We start from the raw sequence: 24,801 nt of genomic DNA, 5'->3' as shown, positions 1-24,801 counted from the left end.
TGTGATGACTTACAAGAAAGTTTTCTTTGCCACCATTTTTGTGACATTGCTTAGTAGGAAAAGATAGAGGTGCAAAACTTTGAAAATATCATTTGTACAATCTCCAACTTCCATTTTTTTAACATATAACATTGGTCTGCGTGGAGTTTAAAATCTAAGGGGAGAGCTATTTTTGTATATTTTTAAGTAAGCAAGCCTGGTGGTGCAGAAATGTCAAAATTAGAAAGGAATATATTTGTTTTCCTTTTTGTAAAAATAAGATGTGGTGCAAAACTGAGAAAAATAATGCAATCGATTGTACTCTATTTCTCCTCATTTTTACCATTTTTTTTAAATAGGTGAGCATTAAGGTGCAAAACTCTGAAATAAAAAAGCCCATTTGGGTTTTGTACCCCCATCTCACCCCATCTCCCCTTTTCATATTGTTTGGCAGGCAAGCACGGAAGTGCAAAACTGACAAAATAAAATTCTGCATTTGTTGACCCTCCACTTGATGAAATTTTGATTAAAAAAAAAGCATTTGTCTTTAAGCATGTGTGCAAACGTGACATTAATTAGCTTTTTGCAAGAAGACTTTGAATGAGCCTGCGGCCATCTTTCTTCTGATTGATCGTCTTCTTTCCAATCCAGCCTGCCAGCCTGGCCACACAAGGGCCTGTGAACTGTGACCTCTCGAATGACTTCACCCTTGTTCTATTGGATTAAGACGAGCATGATAAGCTATCTGCGCCTCCATGGCAACACGTGGCCCAAAGGTACACACACAAATTCACACACCTACACACACGTACATATTGATGTACAAGAGGTCCACTTTTCCAGGCCGAGTGGCACGCCTCGGCCCTTGGTGACTGGGCGGGCCTTTTGGTGGTTGGGTTGGGCGAGCCGGGGGGCTGACATGTTCCTGCAAACAATCACATCACACACACGGGGACCCACATTCCAACTTCCTGATCAAGCCAGCACCAGTACACACACAGACACGTAAAGCACGGTCGACATCCCCCACGCTAGCCCAAATGCAAAGAAACGAGCAAGGGGTGGGCTTAGATATTTATTAGGGCAACAAAATTAATACTTTATTCTCAAAACTTGTCAATCTCTAATGTAATATGATGAAAATTCCTTCACACAAAAGGGCAAGCTCATTTGGACACAAGTGAGGCGACGCCTGACTTGAGCCACATGTCTTGTACTCTACTGCCCTCTAGCGTTGTATTTTTGAAATAGCTCATTCATTGTATTTGTGGCTAGTTTGCAGGGACGTTGAAAACCTGCACTCATATCTATGTCACGATGTAATATCTGCATTTTCTGACTGTTTCCTGCCAAATTTCCTTGTCGTGAACACAATTTTATTTTGTTGTATGAATGTGGTTACTCTGGTTATTTGTCTGCCATCTAGTGGACGAGCAATTAATTGTCCTGCCTGTCACCTATAATTCAATATTTCGTACGAATTAAGTAAAAAGTGATAATTCCCCGCAGCATATATAGCTGATTGTTGGGAATCGGGTGGAAGAGATTATATAGGCGCCCTTGGGGTCACTCGAAATAAATATGAAAAGTGTGGCCGCGTCGTGACGCACACATGGGGTGTAAAAGCCCAGCTAACGACCATGGGAAGCGTGCGGTGTGGTCTCCTCTTAATATCCACAGACCTGGGTGGGGGAGTGGAGGGGAGAGCCTGGGGGCCATCACGTCTCACCTCGGTGGGGTCACGGCACCTCGAAACCTCGACATGTTCAAATGCACAAATTACGACGCTTGTCAAATCCAGAAATTATAAACGAGGCCGTTTCTAAATCACACCTTGACTCTTTGCTCCATCCAGAAAAGGTTCCTCTGGTATAGGAAAACAACTAAAACATATATTTTTGTAATTATAGTGAACCCTTGTTTATCACAGGTAAACTTTTTAAAGTATTCATGTTACAGTTGCTCGCAGTTTTCCCAATTAAGAGGCAGAGCGTGCTTGTTTCAAGTTGTTTTTTTACTCCCAGTTAAAATTTACTTTAAAATTAACACCAAACATAGAGAGAATAAAGATGATAGCGTTAAACTATGTTATTGCACTGCACCTCCTTTCAATGACAAAAATGAATGGACAGAATTGCTCCAATCAGCATGACCCATCTACCTGTAGGGCCGTACCAAGTGTGCATTGGATGAAGGGGTGTGTCATTGATTTGGACAAAAAATGTCTCTTTTGCATCTGTATTTTGAATCTGTCCAAATATCATTTTGAAGGTGTTTCCTTCTAAATATTGTCATATATCGATGTTAGATTCAACATCCACCCATTTGGGTGTCTTTGAATTTTGAGGTGTTTTTTACCTGTAGTGGGCGGAGCCAAGGGCTATTTAAACAGCCAGGTGAAAGTGCCTCTGTTTGATTGTCTGACACTGGCTTTGTGGAAGTGCCTCTGAAAAGTAATGTTTGTACTTGGAGTCAGTCTTTTATTTAGCTTTTCTATTTTAAAATTAAAACAAAAGGAGGATAACGCAAGGATTAATCAGCTCGGGGCCACCAAGATAGCCGGTAAGAATGCTGACTTCCTAATTTATCAAAGAAGAAATAATTTAGCTTACTGCTATAAAAATTAGCACGTCTGCTGACTCAATTTGTGTGTTATGATGACCTTGACTCGCATGGTGTTGATTCAATTGTCACGTGTTGAGCATGCATTTGGACTCCAAATGCATTTTCTTTTGGAAAGTCACAATGATTAGTTTTGAATGAACATGCTTGGCGCTACGGACACTTGGCTGCAGCTCAGACATGTGCTTGCTTGTTGTGTGACTTCCTGTTTGTGGGAAGTGTGACCAATGCGGTTTCTGAATGTCTTCTTTGATTCATCGTGCTGCTATTCTGGGGTACCATGAGAGGCCTCAGGCCATGTAGCTGCTGCTGCTATTTATAAGAAGGAACCCATGCATGCTGTGTGAAGTTTTTGGTGTGTGCGTATGTGCCAGCTGTAAGATCTTTGCATACTGATGATGGAGTGGTGGGACCACAATGTATTCTGAGGGATGCTGGTGGTGTAATGTGAGCTTTGAGAGCCAAACTTTGTCTGTGCCTCCGTGTTTGTGTTTATTGCTACATTAGAGTTTGAGTTGTGACCCTTTTCTCTTAGAAAATAAAACAATGAGGATATTTCCCCCACGCGCACTCTATACTGTACACACTCTGGAACAGACTATTATTTTTTAATTATTTGTCACATTTTTTTTAGTCAAACTGTGATTCAAGCAAAACTATCATTATTAGTGCTCTGGCTCCCTCTAGTGGTATGTAAAATACCTAGCCAACTACAATTCAATGACGTTCATTCACTTTTGAAATATTAGCAACGTATACCAGTGTACAAATATTTGAAAGGAATCCTAGAGTTGGAAGAATTGGTATTTCTGGAAGTGCATCTGTCCATTTTATCACATGTGGTCCATGCGTGGCTATTTCAAAGCGTCGCCCTGCGTGCCATGGCGGCCTGTAGGGTCGTTTAGCCTGCGTCTGTCAGTGTTTTGCGGCGGGCGCTCGTCTCTAATGTGCCGGTGGTGGTTGCGTATGAAGTGAGGCTGATGTTGCAGACTATTAGGCTCTTGAAAGGAGGGCTGGTTGTCTTCTCCTAGTCCGCACAGCTCATTTCTACTTCCAAGAAGCTCCAATGAGTGAAATGCACGTAAAGAGCAGATTGTGAGCATGTGCAAAACGAGACGTGATGCCACACATGACGATTTTCTTTACATCTGGCCTTCTGCTTTGAGGCAGGTACAGATGCGGAGGAGTGTTGAAATGATGATGAAAGTATGTACATGTGCATTTCTTATGCATTTATACGGACAGCCGTGGAATCCATTTCGGCTCATGAGAACACACGTTATTGACTTTGTCCATCTCTAAGAATTTTTTTTATAAATTTCGTAACGTGGGGAATTACTTGCAGGTCTTTTAGTACTCAATAGATCAGAAACTTAAGTGCTGGAAGTGGCTAAAATTTTTCATCAGTGCTGGTAGAGGGTTGGAGGACATGTGCAATATGAAAATGTGTGCTTAATGTATTTAAATTTTGATAATATATTTTGATAATACAAAAAAAAAAAACCTATATTTTTTTAAGCACAAAATTATTTTAAAGGGTTAGCTGCATTATAGTAGCGGATGATGTCCGCGATGCTAATTTGCAGTAGTGTAGAAGAACCAAACTGCTGTTTGTAGTAGTTTAGCTGTCAGACGTCCTTTTCAAAGCTACTATTTGAAATGACAAGCATACGGACGTGAACAAGACCGTGGGCTCCGCGTACGGGTCCAGACACAGCTCGGCCCTGCGGGGCGCCGCACCATCGTTGAGAAGAAGTCGTCACGTCTGACAGCAACACCCGTGGAGACAACCGTGTAACCTCATCCTAGCCATCAGTTCAGACATCTCAAAACACCAAAGTTGCTTTTACTGCTCCCGGGCTTGTTTTCTTCAAACAGTCCTGCGGGCTGAACCGATGTTTTCATTGCGCTTTGACAGTCAAGTTGGTATCGGTGTCACTTCCTGGTGTATCTGAAGATCCTTTGCAGTTACGTATTTGTTTCCCCCCCCGATAATTGTGTTGAAGGACCGGAATTTTTAATGGCATTTCAATCAATGTTAATCGATAAAATCGTTTTGATATTCAAGACAATGAGCTTGGTAGACGACCAAATTAATGTAAAGTTCACACTATTCTTCTACTTCCAAATGTAATATGATTGAACATTGTTAGTTTAAAAAAAAGTGCACACTCTGCTGTAGTAACGGTTTCTGGACGCTAGAGTGCGCTGCCGCTCCATAAAAGAATAAACCATCACCGCCCGACTTTAATACGGCTTCAAAACTCTTCCCTTTCTCCCGCTCTCTCTTTAATGCCTTACCATGCCAAGCCTTACCACGCTATTCCAGTGGATAATCTCAGCTGCTTCCACCATAGCAGGGAAAAGGAAAATACAGTAGATTACAATCAGTGTTTTTATTCACGGATAATTTCATCAGTCCAACCGTGCTAAGGTCAACTGAACCGTGTGACTTGGCTATATTTATTGTAGGCAAGTGGAGATTGAGCTTTAATGCACATTAAATACAACATCCGCTAAAATGCAAGTGTGTTTTTTTTTCTTTTTAAATAAATCTGCCATCAGTATCACTTGCACTCTTTTCATAATGACTAGTATTGAGATTATATCAGCCACACTGCACTCATGTAAGATAACAATAATAATAATAACAATAATCTTTGTCATGTAACAATGTATAGGCTCAGGGCCAGTAAGCCGTACGTGTTCTGCCAGCCGCAGATTAAAAGGCGCCACCACTCATGGACTTTCCGTCCAGCCACCTCCAGTCCACTGTTGACCATCTGCCTTTGTGCACGTCTATAGTGTTTGCCATCTGTGCACTTTAAACCTTCACAAATGTTTCAAACACTCTCTCGCCGTGTTCTCATCAGACGGGAGCGCGGTCATAGTGTGATCACATGCAGTGCTCCGCGGCGGCATGGTGTTTATCCACTGCAAATCCCAACATTACACATTAAAAAGGCAAAGAGCTAATCCACCGCTGCTCTTACTGCTGCGAGATTACTCTGTATTGTTGCATGTTGTATAATTTTCCTCTATTGTATTGCAGTATTCGCAGGGATAGTGAACATATTTTGTCTGTATCTTTTTGCTCTGATGAAAAATGGTGGCACCCTCCAGCTATCGCTATTCTACATGCTAAATCATAAGTACCATAAGTGTACAATGCGGTATCATATACGTATGTACCGATACTGCATGATATGACATTTTCTGTTAGATACTGAACTTATAAAAAATGATCAAATCCACCAGATGGCGCAAGTGACCTGTCACTTGTTTGAACCAAAGAGGCCACAACCTGTTGAACCAGCCGGGTTGCTCTCTTCAATGCAAACACACAATTTGTCCAAAATGACAGAGAAGTGTATAAAATCGCTTTACTTGCTGTTATTAATTGAATCGTAGTCGAGAAACGTCATCAACATTGGCTGTTTCTTTTTAGGTTCCGTAATTATAAGGCCACTGTATTAGATCAAATTGCTTACACTACAGAAGTGATCATAGTTTGAATTTGGGGTGGTGCAGTCAGAAGTGCCTTGCATCATTTAACTGCGCCTAATTTGGCATTTAAACTTTCAAGTTTGAGGTCAGACAATTTTCCTTGGTATCGTACCTGAGTCAGCTCTCAGGATGGAATTGGCGGTGGTGCAGTCAGAACTATCTTGCATCATTGAACTGCGCCCAATCATTTGGTAAACTCATTTAAACTTTCAGTTTTGAGGCAAGACAATTTTGCTCTCGGGATGATGCAACACTGCAAACCACAATTGTGTAGGTTGCTGTACAATCAGGTTTGGAAACCCTCGGGGATCCTTAAAACCCTTAAACGTAATTAGCAATAAAACGTTAAAAAAAAAACATAAATAGAGACCGGCGGCTAATAAATCAAGCACGATAAGCGAATTATTCCTTCCTACCTTAGCTTCGGGCCAATAAGAAGCTATATTAGATGATTGTGACATATCACATAAATCTGACGTCCTTGCATGATTATTTTAATAACAAGAGGTGTGTTGTAACAGGAATAAAGATGCATTTTTCCGAGAGCAAAGAAATCACGAAATATTTTCCAGAATATGAGGTGTTGGCCATGATGGCGCCTGCTCACAATGCCCTGGGCATCTGACAGTTCCCACCCGAGAAGAACATAGCTGGAGCAAAAAAAAAAAAAAAAAAAATTACTCCAACCCCCTCTCTCCCAAGCTCAAGGGCCCTGAATTTTTTTTTTTGGGTGTGACACCAGTCCTGAAATTTCTCTGACATACTTCGTATAGTTTTGGGTTCATACAAATTGAATTTTTTCTTGTCCTTAGCATACCTTTAGTATAGTTAACCGTTTCAAAGACTACAGGGCAGTAAAAACCCTCGTCATCGCCCGGTCCAATTAGACGCCTCTTTCAGGTAACTTCCGCTAGAGGGCGCCGAGCGGACTGCAGACGCTTCGCCGCCTGGCTTGCAATAAAGTGCAGATAGGCGCGCAAGAGGGGCGCCAGGTGAGCAATAACCCTAACCCGAGTCAAGTCCGGTCGCTCGGTCGGTCGGGCGGGCCTCACTTGAGACAGAGCGCGACGTGTTTGCGTCCGTCCCCTAGCGCCAGCCTCGCTGCACATTAACCAGACTGCATACAAATAAAGATAGACACCTGATAAACTCTTGACTCTGAGCTGGAGCCATTAAAAGGAGAGGACCGTTTTTCCTTCCTCTTTCAAAGTCACACTCGAAAGTGCTAATATCATTTTTTTTTATAAGGCTTGTTTGCTTACATTGACCCTTTTTGTAAGAAGAGTCGCCACCGCCTCCTCCTCAAATTACACGCGTGATAAAATTTAAATATAGTCTATATGACAATTTAGTTTTAACTGCCCAGATTTGACAAATATGACACTGACATATATCTACCCCATCCATAAAAAAAGTCTCTGCCGAAGCAATTACGAACGTTATTGTAACAATATACGATGAAAAATGCATTTGTAACACAATCAAATTCTGTCAATTGAAATTAATCGAATTAAGTTTCTGTTTCAAATGTGCAGTCAGGTAAATCAATCAAGTGATCAAGTGCGTGGTGTAAAATGACACGGCTATAAAAAAAAATCAACATTTCAATGTTTTATTGAAACTTTCAAGAACACGATGTCGATGTTGTAAACTAGACAAAAAATCCGAGAGGCTACAACATAACCCAACGTATAAGAAACACAAACAAAAAAAAAGAAGAGAACAAAACCTTCATTTTCTTTAAGATTATACGGCACTTTTAACGACCAGGTTTACAAATTTCCATAACAGAATAAATCCACTTTTGTCAAACTTTAACACTTGTTTTGCGTTCCTAAAAAAATGATTTTTTTTTAAAACATTTAAAAAAAAAGGAGGTGTTTCAAGCCATTAGTGCGGTGCGTTGGTTGTCGCCTTTTTCATTCGTTGAATCGCACGCACACACATACGCACACACACGCACACGCGCGGACATCAAGTGAAAAATACAATGGCACATGAGTGTGAGTAACTAGCTGAGTGGATATTAAGGGAGGAATAAAATCCATATTTGAAGATTTGGACAAGAAGGAGGGATAATAAATGGAGATGGCAACAAAAAGATAATAGCCACAAAACTATCATTACATAGATATATCCACAATAAATTAACAACAGATCCCTAGGACAAACTACTTTTTATTTACACGCAACAATATGAAATAATTATACATAAATATTTTATATACTCATATGTACATGTAGACTCAATACTACCTTTCATGTTGTTGTTGTTGTTTTATATTTACTTTGAATTGTCTGCTTCCTTTTGCCCGTTGAACATTAACGCTTGGACCTCTTTGCTACCCAAAGCAGTTTTTGGATTTAAAAACAACAAATTAAAAAGAACAGTAATCCAATTAAAGAGATATATATTTTTAAAACAAATGTTTCCCCCACTAATTTAAAGAACATTCACGATAGACGGAGGGGGAGGGGGGGTGCATGCATTTTCTGAGGGGGGGCGAGGGGTCATTAAAATTGAAATAGTACAAGAAAATACAGCAGTCTCTTAAAGGTAGGTCATGTTCGACGGTAGTGGAAATCAAATGTGTAAATTCAGAGTGCATATTGGGAAGAAGTAATAGTAAAAGAAATAATAATAATAATAATCATAAAAACATAACATTTCGTCGTGTATGATGCAGTTCGGAGACAGCAGCAACTTCAATTCGTTAAGTCTCTCATCTGACCACTTTTCAGTTTCAATACTTGTACGGTATTAAAAAAAAAGACAGGTTAAGTGTTGCTTTTTTAATTTAAAAAGGAAAAAACAATACATATCAGATGTGTATTAAACCAAAGTGCATTTCAGAAACTAAAATATGTCTCTCTTGAAAAAAAAAACCCTGCTATGAACAAAGTCCTCCTGTTGTTGTCTTTCAAGGTATTTGGGACGCCTTGAAAAATGACAAGAAATAACAAGTGTGTGGGTGAAAAGCGGGGGGCGGGGGGAGGGTGGGGGGGAGTTAGAGAGGGGGCGGGGGTGCCCCGCTCCCCTCCCCTCAGGGCGACCCGCTTCTCGACCTGTCCTGGTTCGAGTCCAGCCCGCTGACGAGGCGCTGGATGCTCTGCAGCTCGTTGGCGCCTTCTTTGTCTGCACCAATTTTGGGCGACACCGAGCGACTTGTCACCTCCGACGTGGACGAGTCGAGCTGGGCCGAGGCCGGGCTGGCCGGGACCAGCACGTCCCCCTTCAGCTCGGCCCCCAGCGGCGCCAGAGCTGAGGCAGAGGCGGCGGCAGCCGCTGCCGTGCTGAGCAGCGTGCTGTCCGGTACCGTCATGGGGAGCGAGTAGGGGTTGTACCTGAGTCGGGGGCGCACCGCGTTCAGGAAGGCGTGTCGGTGAACCGACGGGGACGACGAGGACGAGGCGGCGGCTGCAGAGGAGGCGGCCGCGGCCGCCGCCATGTACGTGTATGGGTAGGGGAAAAGACTTCCGAAGGGGGACATGGCCAGACCCTGAAACCCAGAGAAAGAGAAAAAACTTTTTTCAAAATAGTAATTTTTTAACTACATTTTAATTACAGTTTATTTGTATGTAACAATTGAGTACATATTAGAATGAAGCTAGAATCTATTTTTAATACAGCCAATTTATTAACCTGTAAAAAACCCCCGCAACTTATATTTTCTTCCGCTAAAACAAGTTGGGACAACTTTAAAGTAGAAATGATTTATCTTCAATCTTATGTAAAAAAAAAAAACAATTTTAACAACAGCAAAATATAAAATATTCAGTTGAATTGCCCAACTAAAAGTTTTATCAAGATTAACAGTTGCCTTGAATTTTTTTAGTTCACCCAACTTTTTTTCAACAGCGCGCAGTTAAGCTGTATTAACATTTAGTGCATATCAAAATTAATCTCACAGTTCTCGAAAAAATACTTTTAAACAACCTACCGAACTTGACAAATATACTAAAAGTTGAAGCGCGCTGCAAACTTGAAGTTTCAACGTTTAATTCAATCATTATATTATTTACCACAAGAGGGTGCCCACGTCCATATTTTCTAGTGGCGCTCCCATCACAGTTTGAGATTGACTCTCTAGTGAGTTTGCCATAGTCTATTGAGTGAATGTGTCCTCGACGTAAATAGTCACTAGATCAGTGAAGCATCGTATGCCTCGAGTGAAACGCGGGCTCATTTATTAATATTATTTTTTTTTTATGGGACATGAAAGAGTCACTGCCAAAGTTCAGTTCAGCTGTATTAAACGTTTGAGTCATTCGATACGCAACAATTTGTGGTCACAAGTTACGCCTAGTGTGCCTACCGACTACAAACTAATATTAATTTAATTTTTCAGTTGCTTAAGCAGAAGGGACATATCAGATGGAAATCTCTAGCAACATTTGCTTTCTCAGATGTTCAACTTGTTCACAGGAATGACATTAAACCTCCAAATGAGTAATTCGGGGCCACAAACGAACATTTTGTGGCCACTAATTAGTGTTTCGTGGCTGCAATTTAAAACCTAACCATGTCATGTCTAGGCTTCTGAGTAGAGATACTGAACACTTCCGCTAAGGAAAATCAGCACCAAATGATACACCACATGCCTCGAGTTTATCAATACAAGTGGCGCATCCATTTCAACGTAAAGTGAGATCTCAGGAAGTCCTAATCTTCTTTTCAAGTTCAACATCCACACCAAAAATTAAATTCATTTGTTGCTTCGGGTCACACCATGTCTTTCCACAAACTGTTAAGGAAATTGGATGAAAAGAGATCAAGTTTTTTCGGGAGCTGCAATAAAGGCACATATTTCCTTGAAATTGAATAAAAATCAGAGATATCATTTTGCCAATAATGGCACAAAGTTCTGTGGAAATTGGGTAAATGTGTGAAGGCATCACATCAACAGCTTTCTTTCCCATACTAGAAAATATTATTTCTGTGGAAAGATGTGGCAAAAGATATTGGCAAAAATGTGCACCATGTTAGTGAGAAAAAAAAAAGGTGGAATTGTTGGTATGTGGGAATTTTGGCGTGTTGAATTTTGTTCCCAGGGTGAATTGAATGTGCAGAACAGTGAGAAATCTGAATGGGAACGATGAGAATCTGTTTGTAGAATGTCCCATTGGGAATCAATGGTTTTTTTTTTTCAAGGGGTGAAATGTGGAGTTGTGGGAAGACTCTATTTTTGGAATGAGAAAAATAATACACAGCCTAAATCTTTGGAGTTGGTTGAAATTAGAATGGTGAGAACTGCTTGAGAAATGTGGATGTAGAAGCTCTTCAACAGAGTGAGGTTAAATGGTGCACACTGTTTGTAACACAAAGGCTTCTGTAGATTTATTAACTAATTTTTTTTTTTAGTCAAATGACACAATGTAGCGCAGCCAAGGTCACAAATGCCAAAACAAAACAGTGCTCAGTAACTCGAGAAAACAAAAGAAGTTCCTTGAAATGCACCGGTGACGAAAGTAAAAGAAAAATACTTCAATTCATTTGTCACTCAGCTTTCACCAACTGTCCAATCTGAATCGCGTCTGCCTTTTTATGGTCGGTTTCTATCTTCGGCCCAGTTCTTTGATCGCCAGACAATACCATTTGGTCTCAGGGTGTTGACAAAAGTCGACAACACAAATCCTGGATCTCACACCTGTTTTGTAGGTGTTTTCCTTGGCTGCGACATTACGTGCCCCACCCTCTGCAAATCTATTAAGTCGTTTCAGTTAGCACATTAAGGCAGCCTTCATACTGTCTTTGGCAACGTATCTGTATCATTTCACAGTTTCCTCCTTGCTCAACAGCATTTTGGAGACGTGTGTGTGTGAGAACCATCTTACTTTAGCATTGTTTTGGTTGCGTGTTTTGTCTGAGTACACAACTGTAGTGATTGGGATTGTAAAGATTTTTTGGCCACACCTTATTTTGTTAGAAAATTCATTTTGACTTGACAGTCATTCATAAAAAAAAAAAAATAGACCATTAATGCCGCCATATTGTGCCTCTAATTTAATAAACATGAAACCACCACACCCGAGGAAAAACAACTAATCTGTGATAGAAGTCACGACTTGTGTGAATTCATATATCATTTGACCAAAAAAAAAAAAATCCTTTGAATTTGCTTCAATTTAAAACAGCGAAACTGAGATTTTTTTTATCAGTCCATCGCAGAAACGCACCTGATTCCTAATGAAGTTTCATTTAGTGTGCGACAAATAATTGACATTTTATAAGTCGCGCTTTCTGCCTTTGATCGCTTGATGCCTTTTGTTTTCGGAGAGTTTCACTCACGCCTTTTAAATTGCTAAATTGGTTCAGAACGGTTCATCAGCATTGCACGTAGCAAATAATACAAGAATAAAGGACGATGGAGAGTTGCACTAGAGAAAATCTCGCCTGTGCCACTTTCTATATTTTTCACTTCCATAGCGGGTCCCCTTCCCGCGACCCGAGCGGCTTTCCATACTGAGCGGCCCATTCGTGGAAATTGCGGTTTGCAAATGTATAATCCCACTCTCGTAATCCGTAAATTGCGTGTTTGCTTTTTATTGTTTCCGAAGCGCGTAATCCTTCAATTGCGCGTGTGCGCGCATTTTGTTGTGCTCCAACTAGTTGCCGACGTTTTCTTCATGGCCATCAAAAGCTCTCCGGCAGCCAAGAGTAAGCGACGCTGTCGATACGCTCGGCCTCGGATGTAAATCGCGAGCGTTTTATCGAACGTAGAGATTAAAAAGACTCGGCGTCGATTGCGTCGGTCTTTTCAGAAGCCAAAGGGCCTCAAAGTCGGATGAGTGGAATCGACTGCAGGAGTGCTGAGCGTCCAAGGGTTATCAGGGGCGCGGTAACGGTCTTGCCCCCGGGCCATGGCAACCTGCGCCGCACTCCACTGCATGCGTGGATCAAAACAAGCGTGTGCGCCGCCTTCTGCAGACTCGCACATTTTTATCGCCGCGTGTTAACACACCCAGAGGTGTACACGCGTTGCAAAACGACGTCCCGTAAGCGAGCGGGCGAACCCTCCCTGCGGCACTGCAACTACACGTAAACAGCTTTGCCTAAGTTCAAGAATTTCTAATGCGTATTAAAATTCCTCACGTCTGTACTCGAGCGAGACGCCTTGACGACGTGTCGGACGATAAAGTGGCGAACCGACACGTTACCTGTTTTTTAAGCTTTAGCTCACCTGGTTTCGCCACAGGGGCAACACAGTTCTGGAGTTCTACACAGGCACCATAAAACTTGTTTTGTTCAATGAGCAGCTGAGGATTGTCATTGGTAGGGAAGATTTAGACAATAGCATATTTTAGCTAGTAGCTATATATTAATATGAGACTGTATTGGATCACTTGTTAGCTCTTGCTTGTCACTGTGCTTATAGGTATACAATAGTTAGCGGTATTTTTTTTTTTCGAAACTGCATCTTAGTAGTGTGTGGGCCATACTTGATGCACCCGACTTAGAACATTTATGTTTATCTAAAAACATAAGTAAAAGCATGTGCGCACATGCTGTGCCCTCAGACAGAAGAGAATTTTTATTGTGATTTTTGGGTTACCTGCGAGGCCAGGACGTGTTGCTGCAGATGGAAGGGCAGGCCCGAAGCCCCCGCCAGGCTCTGAGGGGAGGAGGCCATGCTGCTGGTGTCCATGGTGCTCACGCCTCCCGTGGACACGGCGGCCAGTAAGGGGCCCATCCCCGCGGCCATGTTTGAGAAGGCGCCGCCCATGTTGAACTGACTCGGGTGCAGGAGGAAGGGGTGCGCGCTCCCCAAGTGGTTGAAAAACTGCTGTCCCGTCAGGCCGCCGGCAAATCCGAAGTTGGGCATGTGGCTGTGAGGGCCCATGTGCGGGCCCTCCGTCTGCACATTCAACGGCGCAAAGGCGTCCTTGCCCGGCGGCCGGCAATCGTCCTCCTTGGCCGGGTCCAGGCTCGGGCTCTTCACGTCCTCCCCGGAGCGAGTGGTGCTGGAGATGACGGTGATGGGGCTCTGTCGAGAGTCCGCCCGGCCTCGATCGGTCCTCGGGCTGCCGACGTCGCGGGTTCGGCCGGGGGGGTCGCCGCCGAGGACGCCGCCTCCCCCGAACAGGTGGCCCTTAGCCGGGCTAGTGTCGTGCTCTTTGGCGTCCTCCGTCGTAGTGGAAATCTTGTTAGAGTCTGGACCGTCTTTGACGTGGCCGTCTTTGCTCTCGTCGTCGCTGTCCTCGTCGCTGTCACAAAAGTCTGCACCCCCCCCAAAAAGATTTCAGTACATCAACAGGTCGCTAAATTTAAGCTCCACCATAATTAGCTGGCCCAGGACGTAAACAAACTAAGCACCTGCTGAATATGTGTTGCATTGGGTTGGTGTAAAACTACTAGTCAACTTTTTAACGTCTATTTTTAAAACTATTTCTGTCACCTCATTCTTTTTTTGTTACTTTTAGGAGTCCGAGATTTATTATCCACTTTGTGCTGTGTGAATGAACCTCTTGTGTAAATCAATCCTGCTCAGCTCTTGTCGTGTAAATTCCATTTTTAATCCATAATGCTCATTTTAAAAGTAAAATCAACATTGCACGATCCATCAATTTTATTCGCAGAAATGATGGGCCCATGCATGGATGCGCGAGTCGGCTCTGTTACGTGCCAATAAGTTTTACCATAGTCGTAAAAAATATTGACTGGCGTTCTTGCACAAACATTTTTGTCTGTGTATGTTACTTTTTAACTGTTATTCATTCCATGGTTCTAATATTTTGGCAGCATCGTTCAAAATTATAGAAACACTTCTCAACACGACAGCACAGTTCAAACTGCGAGCACAAGAATGACGTTAAATGAATACTTTTCTAGAAAATAAACTCGCTGAAGTGAAGCTGATTAGAGGGGCGCAGGTGTACCCAATGCTATGTCCCGTGAGCAAAATAAATCTGCTTTTAATTAGTATTTATCTATAGATACCTTTATGGCCAATCAGCTGTTCTTGTATTATATCTGACGGTGCAAGTGTACCTAATAACGTGACCTCCTAGCTGTCAGAATCAGGGGTACAAGATGATGACGTCATAATCCAACCTACAATTCTTAAGTGTTGTTTTGACCGTTAAAAAAAATCCTAATATATTATTTGTTAAATTTGAATACATTAGCGCTATTGGACGACCCAGTTTACAACACAATCTCCCCCCCTTGAAATGAACCCACGCGCGGTTGAATACCTTTCAGGTGTGGGGGTCCCACGGTGGACACGGCAGGTGAGGAGGCCTGACCGAAACACTTGAAGGGCGCTTGCTCCCCGGAGGAGTCGTCCGAAGCTCCGTTCTCTTTCTTTTGCTGCTCCTCGTACGAGCGGATAGACTGCAGGGCCAATTGTTTTCTGCACAAAAAAACAAATAAAAAAAAAACAAAAAATGGCGTTACCATGGCGACAAACGCCACACTTCCATTTCTCCTCATGTATGCGCAATAAATCTCCGCGTGTGAGTGTTCTGGCCATAAAAGCGAGGTAATTAATTAACCGTGCTCCAATCTCGCAGCAACTTTTTACAGCGTTGAGTAGGCTGCCATGCTTAAGGAGAGCAACACCCCCACTCCCCCCCCCCCCAACCCGAGGGTCAATTTTGACGCTTTAACGCGTTTTAATCCAGCTAACGGGATTATTATTTTGTTGTTGTTGTCGTTGCAGCAGCAGCTCTGACTTACCTCTTTTCCCGTCGGCCGTTGCCAGTGTCACGGAAGCCTTTGGCGAAAGGGTTGTGGTCGATTTTAAGCTGAGTTATCTGCAAAAAAATATATATACATATATAAAATAAATAAATAAAAAGGCGTGCGCTTTTTACGCAATTTAAAAGGAAGCCTAGTTGTAGAATAAAACAGGCAAGCACAAAGGCGAGTTTTCCCTCGTGCGTGTAAATTACAATCTTTACACGCCAAACTCCTCCAACGCGAAGACTTGTTGCCATCGAAGTGTGACTATTCCCCCCCCATAAAAGATTGCAGTTATGATTTTGTTTTAATATCGCCTATAAATTAATATGTGTCTTTGATTTCACATATCGCCGCAGGGGGGACACACACACGTACACTAACGCGAGCACACAGCGTATAGTGTGACACGAAAAGCCTTTTCTATTTCTCCATTCATGCGCAGAGCGTTGCCCTTCTTCTTTTCTTCCTTCCATTTCTCAACCTCCCCCAACCCTTTTTTTTGTTGCGCATGCAGAGAGAGCAAGAGCGAAAACGAGAGCGCGCGACCGTGTGCGTGTGTGTCTGAATGTGTGTATGTGCCACTACTAAATCCCTTCCACGTGATTTAAATTTTTAAAAAAAGCATGCTAACCTGCATGTGCAACATTCTTCCCCACAGCAGGTCTTTCATTTTTTATGACAACAAAACGAACGAATGGGGCATGCAACAAGCGAAGGAAGGGGGGGGGGCAGAATTTATTTATTTATTTGTCGATTTATTTATTAAATTCTTCCTTTTATTTACCTTGTCGTTCTGATAAGCAGTCACCGCGATGAAGTCGGTCTCGGGGAACACGTACGTCCTAAAGGTGCTGTAGGGCAGCTTGAGGATGTCGTTGGCCCTCACGATGTGAAAGCGAGGCTGATATTTATGCATGGAGTTCAGAATGGTCTGTCAAACACACAATAGACAGCCCGAATTATGTATACACACCGCTCTCGTTATTAATCCGTCATCCTGTAGGGGGGGAAAAAAATACCCCGTTGCATTAAAAATGTATATCGCATAGTAGCAAGCGCTCGGGGTGAAACGTGCCTTTAAAAAAGTAATGCAACATTGTGTTTTTTTAAATGATGTAACCACAATGTTAGGAACAGCAGTAATTACTGGAAATGTAAAATAATCTTGTTAAATTAATACGTGTCAGATTTTTAGATTCCCATAGCACTTATTAAGTGTGTTTATGATTGTGTATTTTGAGTGGGAGAACGTGCCACAAAAATATTTTACTGATAATTTAGTGGCTATAGTGCAGTGTAAAAAAAAAAAAAAGTGGACTCAAAATTTCCAGACAACAAACTGATTAAATCTCAAGTTGAGCAATTTAAAAAAAAAATGTTTTGCTGTTGTGAAAATGGGCTTTTCTGCAATTTCACAACAAGTAAGAGTTACCAGAACTTATTGTCCCTTAATCGTATCGTCTTCCAACTTTTTGCTAAAAACAACCCAGCAAATTGTTATGGGAACGAATAACTTGCTTGCTTTGTTGTGTTAACTAAAATTATTTCCCTAAATGTCAGTAATGTATTTTTTAAAAAAGTTTTCCAACATCAATTATTGTCCCCCCCCCTCAAAAAAAAAAAAAAAAAAAATCAAATTGAGTTTTGTAGTTTACAGTGTGGGTGTGAGCTTCTACTTTTTCCAAGTAGTTATTATATTCAAAGCCACGTGAACTAATTCTCATTAGATTGTGCCGGTTTGCTTAATAAAATGACTGGTGTGTGCTCCAAGGCGCTTAATCAATTAAATTAGTAGGAAAACACGTGAACTGATTCATTAGATTATTTATTTTTTTTGCTGCTGTGTCTAATATTGTGGTCCAAAACACATCCAACACCAAATTTGTTCATGCAGTATTCCAAATTGTATCTCAAATATCTTATCAACTGCGTGATTGTGCAAAACAATAAATAAATAAAGGTAAGAAAATAGTAAAATGGACATACATTAGTGGAACTTACAAATCCATGCTTGTCAGAGATGTTGTTGGTGAGCTTGAGCTTGTGGAAGTTGACCACCTTGGACATCCATTGCTCCCCGGTGGCGGGGCTGTCCGGGTGGATGTACATCCTCTTCGGCATCTCGGGGTCGGCCTTGCCAGCCACCATCCAGCGCGAGTTGTGGAACTTGTACCTGCAGTCGTCGGCTGCCACGATATCCATCAGGAGAATGTACTTGGCCTTCTTGTCCAGGCCCGTGCACCTCACTTTGAAGGGGGGGAACATCCGCCTTGACGCCACAGCACATTTTCAGGCGAGGATTTAGTACCAAATAATACGTTTGGATTACATGTTTAAAAAAAAACAACCAAAAAAAAGAGGCTGCAGACCACATGTAAATACGCTTTGCACGTACATAAGCGTCAAGTCAGCAGTCATTATTAAAAAGACACACACACACGCACACAAACACACACACACAATTGAAAGTGCGATCTGTTAGTGTAAAGTTTTAGCGAAATGAATGATGGGATTACGAGGAGAAAATCTGTGTGCGTGTGTGTGTGTGTGTGTGTGTGTGTGTGTGTGTGTGCGCATGCGTGTAAATGTGTGTACACAAAGCTTTACAGGGGACTTAATTACTGCAGGACAACCCCCTTCCCTTTTTAATACTACAGTACATTAAGATCGCTTATTTGTATTAATTGAATAATGTAAGTGCATGTTGTGCAGAAAGGTGTTGCAGTCTCTTACAATCAAATTTCGTTTTTTAAAATATTTTTAATTTTACTAAACTGTTGGGTAAAATAATAAATGGGTAAAGAGGCACTCAATTTTCACCCAACTTTTTTTTTTTTTGCACAAAACAACCCCAAAAATACAAAACCTCCACTATCAGAAAATTATTGTTTTGTACTAAAATACACAAATTTGGTTAAACTGTCCCAAGCAACGGGCATTTTTTTTTTTTTATAAATACATAAATGTGTGTGTTATTTTTTTACATTTACATTTTTGTGTTTGGTTTGTGTGAAAAAATTAATTGGGTCAAATGAACCCTTATAGTTGCCTCTTTGACCCACAATTGAGATGTTACTGTCATCCAAAATTTTTATTTAATGTACATGCAGACCAACTAATTTTGGGGATGGTTTGTGAAAAGATTTGGGTCAAATTGACCCAAGTTGTGGTCTTTTTTGACCCAACTGTTTTTAAAGTTAACCCAGACCTACTATTTAGCTGGTTTCAAAGCGAGAGACTCCATGCAGTTTTCCCCAAACCCGAGTCTAGCTTCTCAATTCTAAAGTCTACATTTCAAAGTAGCAGCGGAGCGAGCTTCACCTTCCGGATTTGGTGATCACCATCTCGGTGCCCCTCTTGTGGAAGAGCTCCCAAAGCTCCTTGGCTTCCAGGTGCACCTTGGGGTCGTCGTCCACCTCCTCTTCGGGCTCTAGGCTCTTGAGCGGCCGGAGGTGCGCGGCGGCAGCGGCTGCCGCGGCGGCCTGGTGGCCCAGCGAGGAGAAGTGTAGCCCGGAGTCGGCCGCTCCCCCCATCAGCTGATCCATGATCGGCTTGCCCAGGGCGCCCGGCAGCGACAGCGAGCCGCTGGGGGGCAGCGCCAGAGCCGGAAAGAAGGGCGGCTGGTGGCCCAGCATGGCGCTCATGGCAAATTCCGGACCCCGGTGAGGTATAAACGGATGATATGCCATACTCGAGCCCTGGACGACTGGATCTCTCATCAGGAAGTTCATCCAAGTGCTTTGCAAGCAGTGCGGACGTCGGCTTGGAGTGTTTTGGACGCGATGCGAAATCAAAACGAGAGAGGAGAAGGAGGGGTGGGAAATGTTCAAGAAGAAGAAGTCCTCCTTCAAACTTGAAGCATCCGCCGAGCGTCCACTGCTCTTTTTTTCGGGGGAGGGAGTTGGGGGATTCAAAAATCAAAAGGCGAAGATGTTCCCCATGAAGAAAAGACACGCACGAACCGACTCGGGTGCGTCACTCGAGTTTACGGCGGTGCATTCTTCCTCTTCACTGCGTTGCCATTCCCGGTTTCAAGGAGATACACGAAAAAAAAGAAGAGGAGAAACAAAAAGCGCGTTCCCCCTGGCTGGCTTTGTCGGCGTTGCTGTGTTTTGCTTTTCTTTTTTTTTTTTTTTTTTGGAATTGTCCCCTCCTCGCAGCTTCCCGAGTCCTGCCTCGACTGGCTCCGCGCTCCCTCGCGTCTCTTTACGCACGCACGCACACACACGCCGGGCGTCCCCTCGCCTTCACGCGCATTTCTGGGAAGGACGTGTGCGGAGAAACAAGTCGTCCACCGAGCTCGACAGAAGAGAGAGAGGAAGAAGAAGAAGAAGAGGAGGAGAGTGGAGGGAGAGAGAGAGAAAGAGAGTGTGGTAAGGTCCCAGCTCCGTGATTTTCCTAGCGCCTTCTGTGGCCCACGGGGCTCCACGCAGGATGGATGTGTTGCAGCGACTCCCTTTGATTGGCTCTTTGACGCTTTCGGACCAATTGTGAGGCACCAAGGGGGCGTGGTTTTAACAGGTCCGGGTGGAGGGGATCAGGCTCGAGTCTTATAAAAAGGTGTTTGGAAAACGGCAAAAAGGAGAAAGGAGGAAAAAAAAAAGAAAAGGAGTTTAAAAAAAGAAAAAAAGGCTTTGCATGTGAAGCGCCATCCCAAGCTTCTGTCACAGTCAGTCAATCAGTCGCTCCGTGTGGTGTGAATATGTCAACAAGCAGCTCCGTGAGGCGTAGCGGGACGAGCGCGGCGAGCCAAGCCGGTGCAGCGACGCTCTCGCCCGGCTTGGTTGTTCGCGCGTAGCCGCTCGGAGGTCTTTTGAGAAATTTGACAGGCAAACACGGCCGATCCGACGGTGACTCCATCGGTGTATTTTTGCACAATTTAGGAGCATTTGCGCGGTTGTCCGATTGCTCGTCCAGCGATTTAATACACACATCATTTCCTGTTTGATCCTCGGGTGGTAAGCGCTGGACAAATAAGACCGGTAGGCGGGAAGAGGCGCTATGTGTATATTTTTTTATTTCGCATACGCATGTCATCTCCATCTCTGATTCATTTAAAAATACTTCCAGTTTGACATTTTCTATTTTTTAAAACCAACAATTGAATGTTATAAAGCAAACCGACGTGACATGACAGCTCATGGGAGGATGGTGCTCAGCAGTGCGTGTCTTATCATCTCTGGCATCAAAACAGCAACAGATATTGTGAATCATAACCAATCAATTGTGCAGGCAAATATAGAACACTTCCCGGCACAAGCGCACCATGCAGGCAACAATTCAATTTCAAGCTGCGCACATCTAGTGTGGCAGTTAAACGCATCCGCCAGAGACGCGAGTATTATAATAATCCTTTTTTATTGTCGTTGCGTGTTATCCGCATGCAAATGTTCCGCTTATGTGGTGTTATTAAGCGCGTCTGTCGTCATCTTTTCTGCTACACTGACAGTCGTCTGCAGATTTAATACTTTGAAAGGTTTAAGCCATGCGCGGATATGAATAGAGCTTATAGATTTGTGTACGCCGGAGTGATTGCGGTATTATGTCAGACAGTGCGCACTTTAAATGCCATTGTAAACCCAAATTTCACAAGTAAACTCCAAAAGCTGTGACCACTCGGTCACCTCGGACCAACGCTGTGAATTGTCAATTATGCCTCACGCTCCACTGTGCTGACCTCATCTCAATCAATAGTGCACATATTTCTATTTGTGCTATTTAATTCACGGCCGTAATTAAAAAAAAAAAAAGTTTTGTGTTTGCAGTAAATATTAGTGACTTTCTTGCGTGCACCACGTGTTGCTGCGTGAACAAGTCGCATGGAGACATTCAAAACGCACGTGTGTATTTTAAAAGTAACATTCATATTCATGCCGTTTGCATTCAATGTAAAACTGCAAAACAACAAAAAAAAAACATTTGGCTGGCTGAAAAGCAACCAAACCAAAAACAGACGTTCGTTCACCTGCGTGCGTGTGTGTGTGCGTGTTCATGCATACAGTGTGTGTTCCCTTGAGGGTTACACACAATGATATTGGGCTTATGTGTTGCCTGTTATTGATTTCCCGCAGAAAACAAAAGCTGTTGATAAGCCACAGACAAATCTGACTAAGAGAGACACAAGATCCACTAAGTCCGCAGGCTAAACCGTTACATACACAATTGATACACACCCACAAAGGTAAAAAAAGAAAAAAAGGTCAGATCTATTGTTTCCTAAATGCATTTGCAATTAATAGTAATCATGAGGGACAATTAAAACAGGACTTTTATTATATAAAATATCCATTAGACGCACATTGACGCTTTGTGTGCTTATTTAGTGCACACCTTTGTGGTCAACATTTTCATTATTTACATATATATTCTTAAACAAAACCAGCTAATATAAATTAAAGTGTTCAATGACTCGACACATTTTGTGCATCCGTTAGACCTATTTCATGTCCACAAATTAGTATTTTTATCTTCCCTCTACCCTCGACCAACAGGTATTTTTAATTTCGAAAACACGAGATATAAATATAGTGTACTTTAAAACCTACCTGTAAAAAAAAATACGTGCAGTGACTTTCTGAATTTATTGCCACGCTATACAAATTACTCACAAATGAGTGTTTTGTTCACACCTTCGATGTAACTGACATTTTCAATGTGCAATAGAACGCCGCAAGTATTTTAATGCCAACCCTAATTTCTACCTGTCTAATAAAAATATGACATATTTGTGGCTATAAAAGAGAATATACACACTGCATATGTGTTTAGTCGTAAAAAAAAATAAACGTATTTCGTGGTCATATTATACCTAATCCATGAACACAAATCAAAACTGTATTCTCAATGATATTAAAAGACGTCTGAACAAAAACCTTCCGGATAGCCTGCGAGCGTGTATTTTTCCCATGCTCGTCGTCGTCTTCTCCAAACAGAGCGTCCTCCCGCCTCCATTAGAAGCACATTTCAATTTAGCGGAAGGTGTCATCAAATAGCAAGCGCTGTTGACACGGCCGTAGCCTCTCCGTCTCCTCGCGGGCAAGCTGGACGCCGCCGCTTCATTTGCTAAGCAAGTAGAGGACGGTCAATACGCTGTATAAACTTTTACTGGGTTAGGGCTCTCAGGGACTCACAGAGGCCATAAAAAAAACAGAAACGCTCCTGATTAATGGCGGCCAACTTTGTCAGCGCTTCCATTCTGTAGCCAATCTTTACAAAAGTGTGCAACATTGTCACAAAACTCACTTCTGGCTTTTATATGTATTTTTTTCCGCCCTACTCTTTCAATGCTGAGGTCATAGGTTATATATGGAGCCCAACTGCCATACTGTGTAGGTTCATTAAGCAAAGCTTCAAAGGCATTCCTGGAATTGATCACGGAGCTGCAAGTGATGTAATGTATGCTGTCCTGTTTATTTGCAGATTGTTAATGATAAGCGAGGACAGACTTGGCGGCACCGCTCCCGAATGCAGGGGAGATTGCCTCGGCCCTAAACGCCATGCGACTGAAAAGGGAGGGTGGGGGTCGAGCGGAGCCCACCTCCTCTTATGTGCGAGATTAGCTTATTCAACTACTGTAATTGAGTCCAAACTTCCCGGTGGACACGGTGACACAAAGCGGAAAGAGACATGTCCAATTGACGGCCTAATGGCTTTCTAAACGCAAGTCATTCGCCCCAAAAAAGACGGAGGCGCGGCAAGGAATTGATCCGCCACTTCAAAAAGGCCGAGATTGTAAAATGCACTTTCCAGAATCAACACATTTTACTCAATTGCCCGCAGGAACGATAAACCTCTTACCTGTCGATACCTCGTCCCCGTCGGCCATTTTATTTTTGTGTTCAGCGGACTGTCGATCCCCGCGTCGACTGGTTATAGCTATTGATGAAAACAATTTTAGTTAATTAGGGGATGTGTTTATTGACGGCACGGCGCAGGCTGAAAATGAACAAGGAAAGTAGAAGCGTAGCGGAAAAGATCACGCACTTATAAGTTCTCGCCTCGGGAGGATACTAAACAAAACTGTGTGAAATGCCGCCGTATCACTTTTTTTGGGCGTAATGCAGCAAAGCGTATCCGTCAAGGTTTCAAATGTCAAGCTGACTACAGTGAAAAAGGGAAATCAAGGCGAAAAAAGCAAGTCGTGGCCTAAGGGTTTGTTTGCACGGCAATGACCTAGTACAAAAACCTTTTTTTGAGGCTCCGACTGAAAATGTCGCAACGGTCATGTTTGAGGTGTCGTCGGTACGCTTTGCTGGAGTGTCGCAAGCATCGGCTCTTCAATGACGTTGTATTGAGCGGGTCAATGCTAACCACATTCCAGTTTACAACAATTTTTTTTTCTTCATACAATAAATGTTAATCAGAAACGGCAGCTTTTTTTATGCTTTTATATGGTCACTGTAGAATAACTGGGAAAAATATAATTGACAGAATTAGCTGAATAAAGTCAGAATATTAGGGAATTGTAGACTTTTGCCGATCGTTATAATCGGGGGAAAAAATATCGCCATTCGATTATTTTTTAAAACCATTCAGCCACATATTGTGAGTTAGCATTTTCGGCGTTAAAAACATTCTTGCGTAAAAAAACCTCGGTAGTCTTGAGCGCATGTTATTGTGTGGCCCCCATTGCGAGCTTCCTTAATGGCTCTTGTGCTCAGTATCACCTGTTGCAGCACAATAGCAGCACCGGGACTGAACGTTCGGCCGCGTTGTTTGCGGCAAACCAGTCCGGTGGCATGCGTTACTAGCTCCGGAGCCTAATGTGAAGGATTTGTCTGCACGACCCCATAAATGGCCACCAGCTCCGGGCGGCGTGATCGCAAATGCCTCAGATGTGGCCCATGTGTCAAAAGTCTTTAGGCCTTTACGTGCCACCGGGAGATAAGCACCCCCCCCTCCTGTCAATCTTCCTAACATGAGGCTTTTACTCAAACCGGTTTTGCGTGCTAAAAAGCAAACAATAGCAAATCAGGAGCAGAGAAAAATCCCGAGGTTATTTGTCGTCA

General features: G+C 42.7%; 2 protein-coding genes across 7 annotated transcripts in view; one reads left to right on the top strand and one right to left on the bottom strand.

Annotated features, from left to right (window-relative positions):
• The window catches only part of LOC148389634 (uncharacterized), a 191,283-nt gene that overhangs the window by 32,785 nt on the left and 133,697 nt on the right, over positions 1-24,801 (top strand). For 3 of the 5 annotated variants that reach the window (XM_088391123.1, XM_088391122.1, XM_088391126.1), the window contains exon 6: positions 631-755. The gene's annotated coding sequence lies outside the window, so the exon portion shown is untranslated. Of the gene's footprint in view, positions 1-630; positions 756-2,388; positions 2,542-19,154; positions 20,167-24,801 lie in introns of those variants that run through there. The other 2 variants (XM_088391125.1, XM_088391124.1) reach the window with 2 other exon arrangements.
• Positions 7,707-20,240, bottom strand: tbx3a (T-box transcription factor 3a). Of its 2 annotated transcripts, none has more exons than XM_088391119.1 (7): positions 19,115-20,240; positions 17,780-18,062; positions 16,578-16,724; positions 15,788-15,864; positions 15,304-15,461; positions 13,662-14,326; positions 7,707-9,608 (listed from the first exon to the last, which is right to left on the bottom strand). In XM_088391119.1, exons 1-7 carry the CDS (start codon positions 19,522-19,524, stop codon positions 9,153-9,155), a joined length of 2,196 nt encoding a protein of 731 aa, XP_088247245.1. In that variant the 5' UTR covers positions 19,525-20,240; the 3' UTR covers positions 7,707-9,152. The 2 variants fall into 2 exon arrangements, with proteins under 2 accessions (XP_088247245.1, XP_088247246.1); XM_088391120.1 differs by having other exon boundaries at positions 17,795-18,062; positions 19,115-20,239.

This window comes from Syngnathus floridae, chromosome 12, assembly GCF_059516105.1.
Source record: "Syngnathus floridae isolate MCC-2025c chromosome 12, RoL_Sflo_1.0, whole genome shotgun sequence".
NCBI lineage: Eukaryota > Metazoa > Chordata > Actinopteri > Syngnathiformes > Syngnathidae > Syngnathus > Syngnathus floridae.
This window is presented reverse-complemented; position numbering and strand designations above follow the sequence as displayed.

Excerpts from the sequence above, each read along its gene's own strand:
- tbx3a (XM_088391119.1), bottom strand. The coding sequence starts at position 19,524 with ATGAACTTCCTGATGAGAGATCCAGTCGTCCAGGGCTCGAGTATGGCA. Across the intron at positions 18,063-19,114 it reads GTGATCACCAAATCCGGAAG|GCGGATGTTCCCCCCCTTCA; the intron begins GTGAAGCTCGCT and ends TGTGGCGTCAAG. Across the intron at positions 15,462-15,787 it reads AACGGCCGACGGGAAAAGAG|AAAACAATTGGCCCTGCAGT; the intron begins GTAAGTCAGAGC and ends TTTTTTGTGCAG.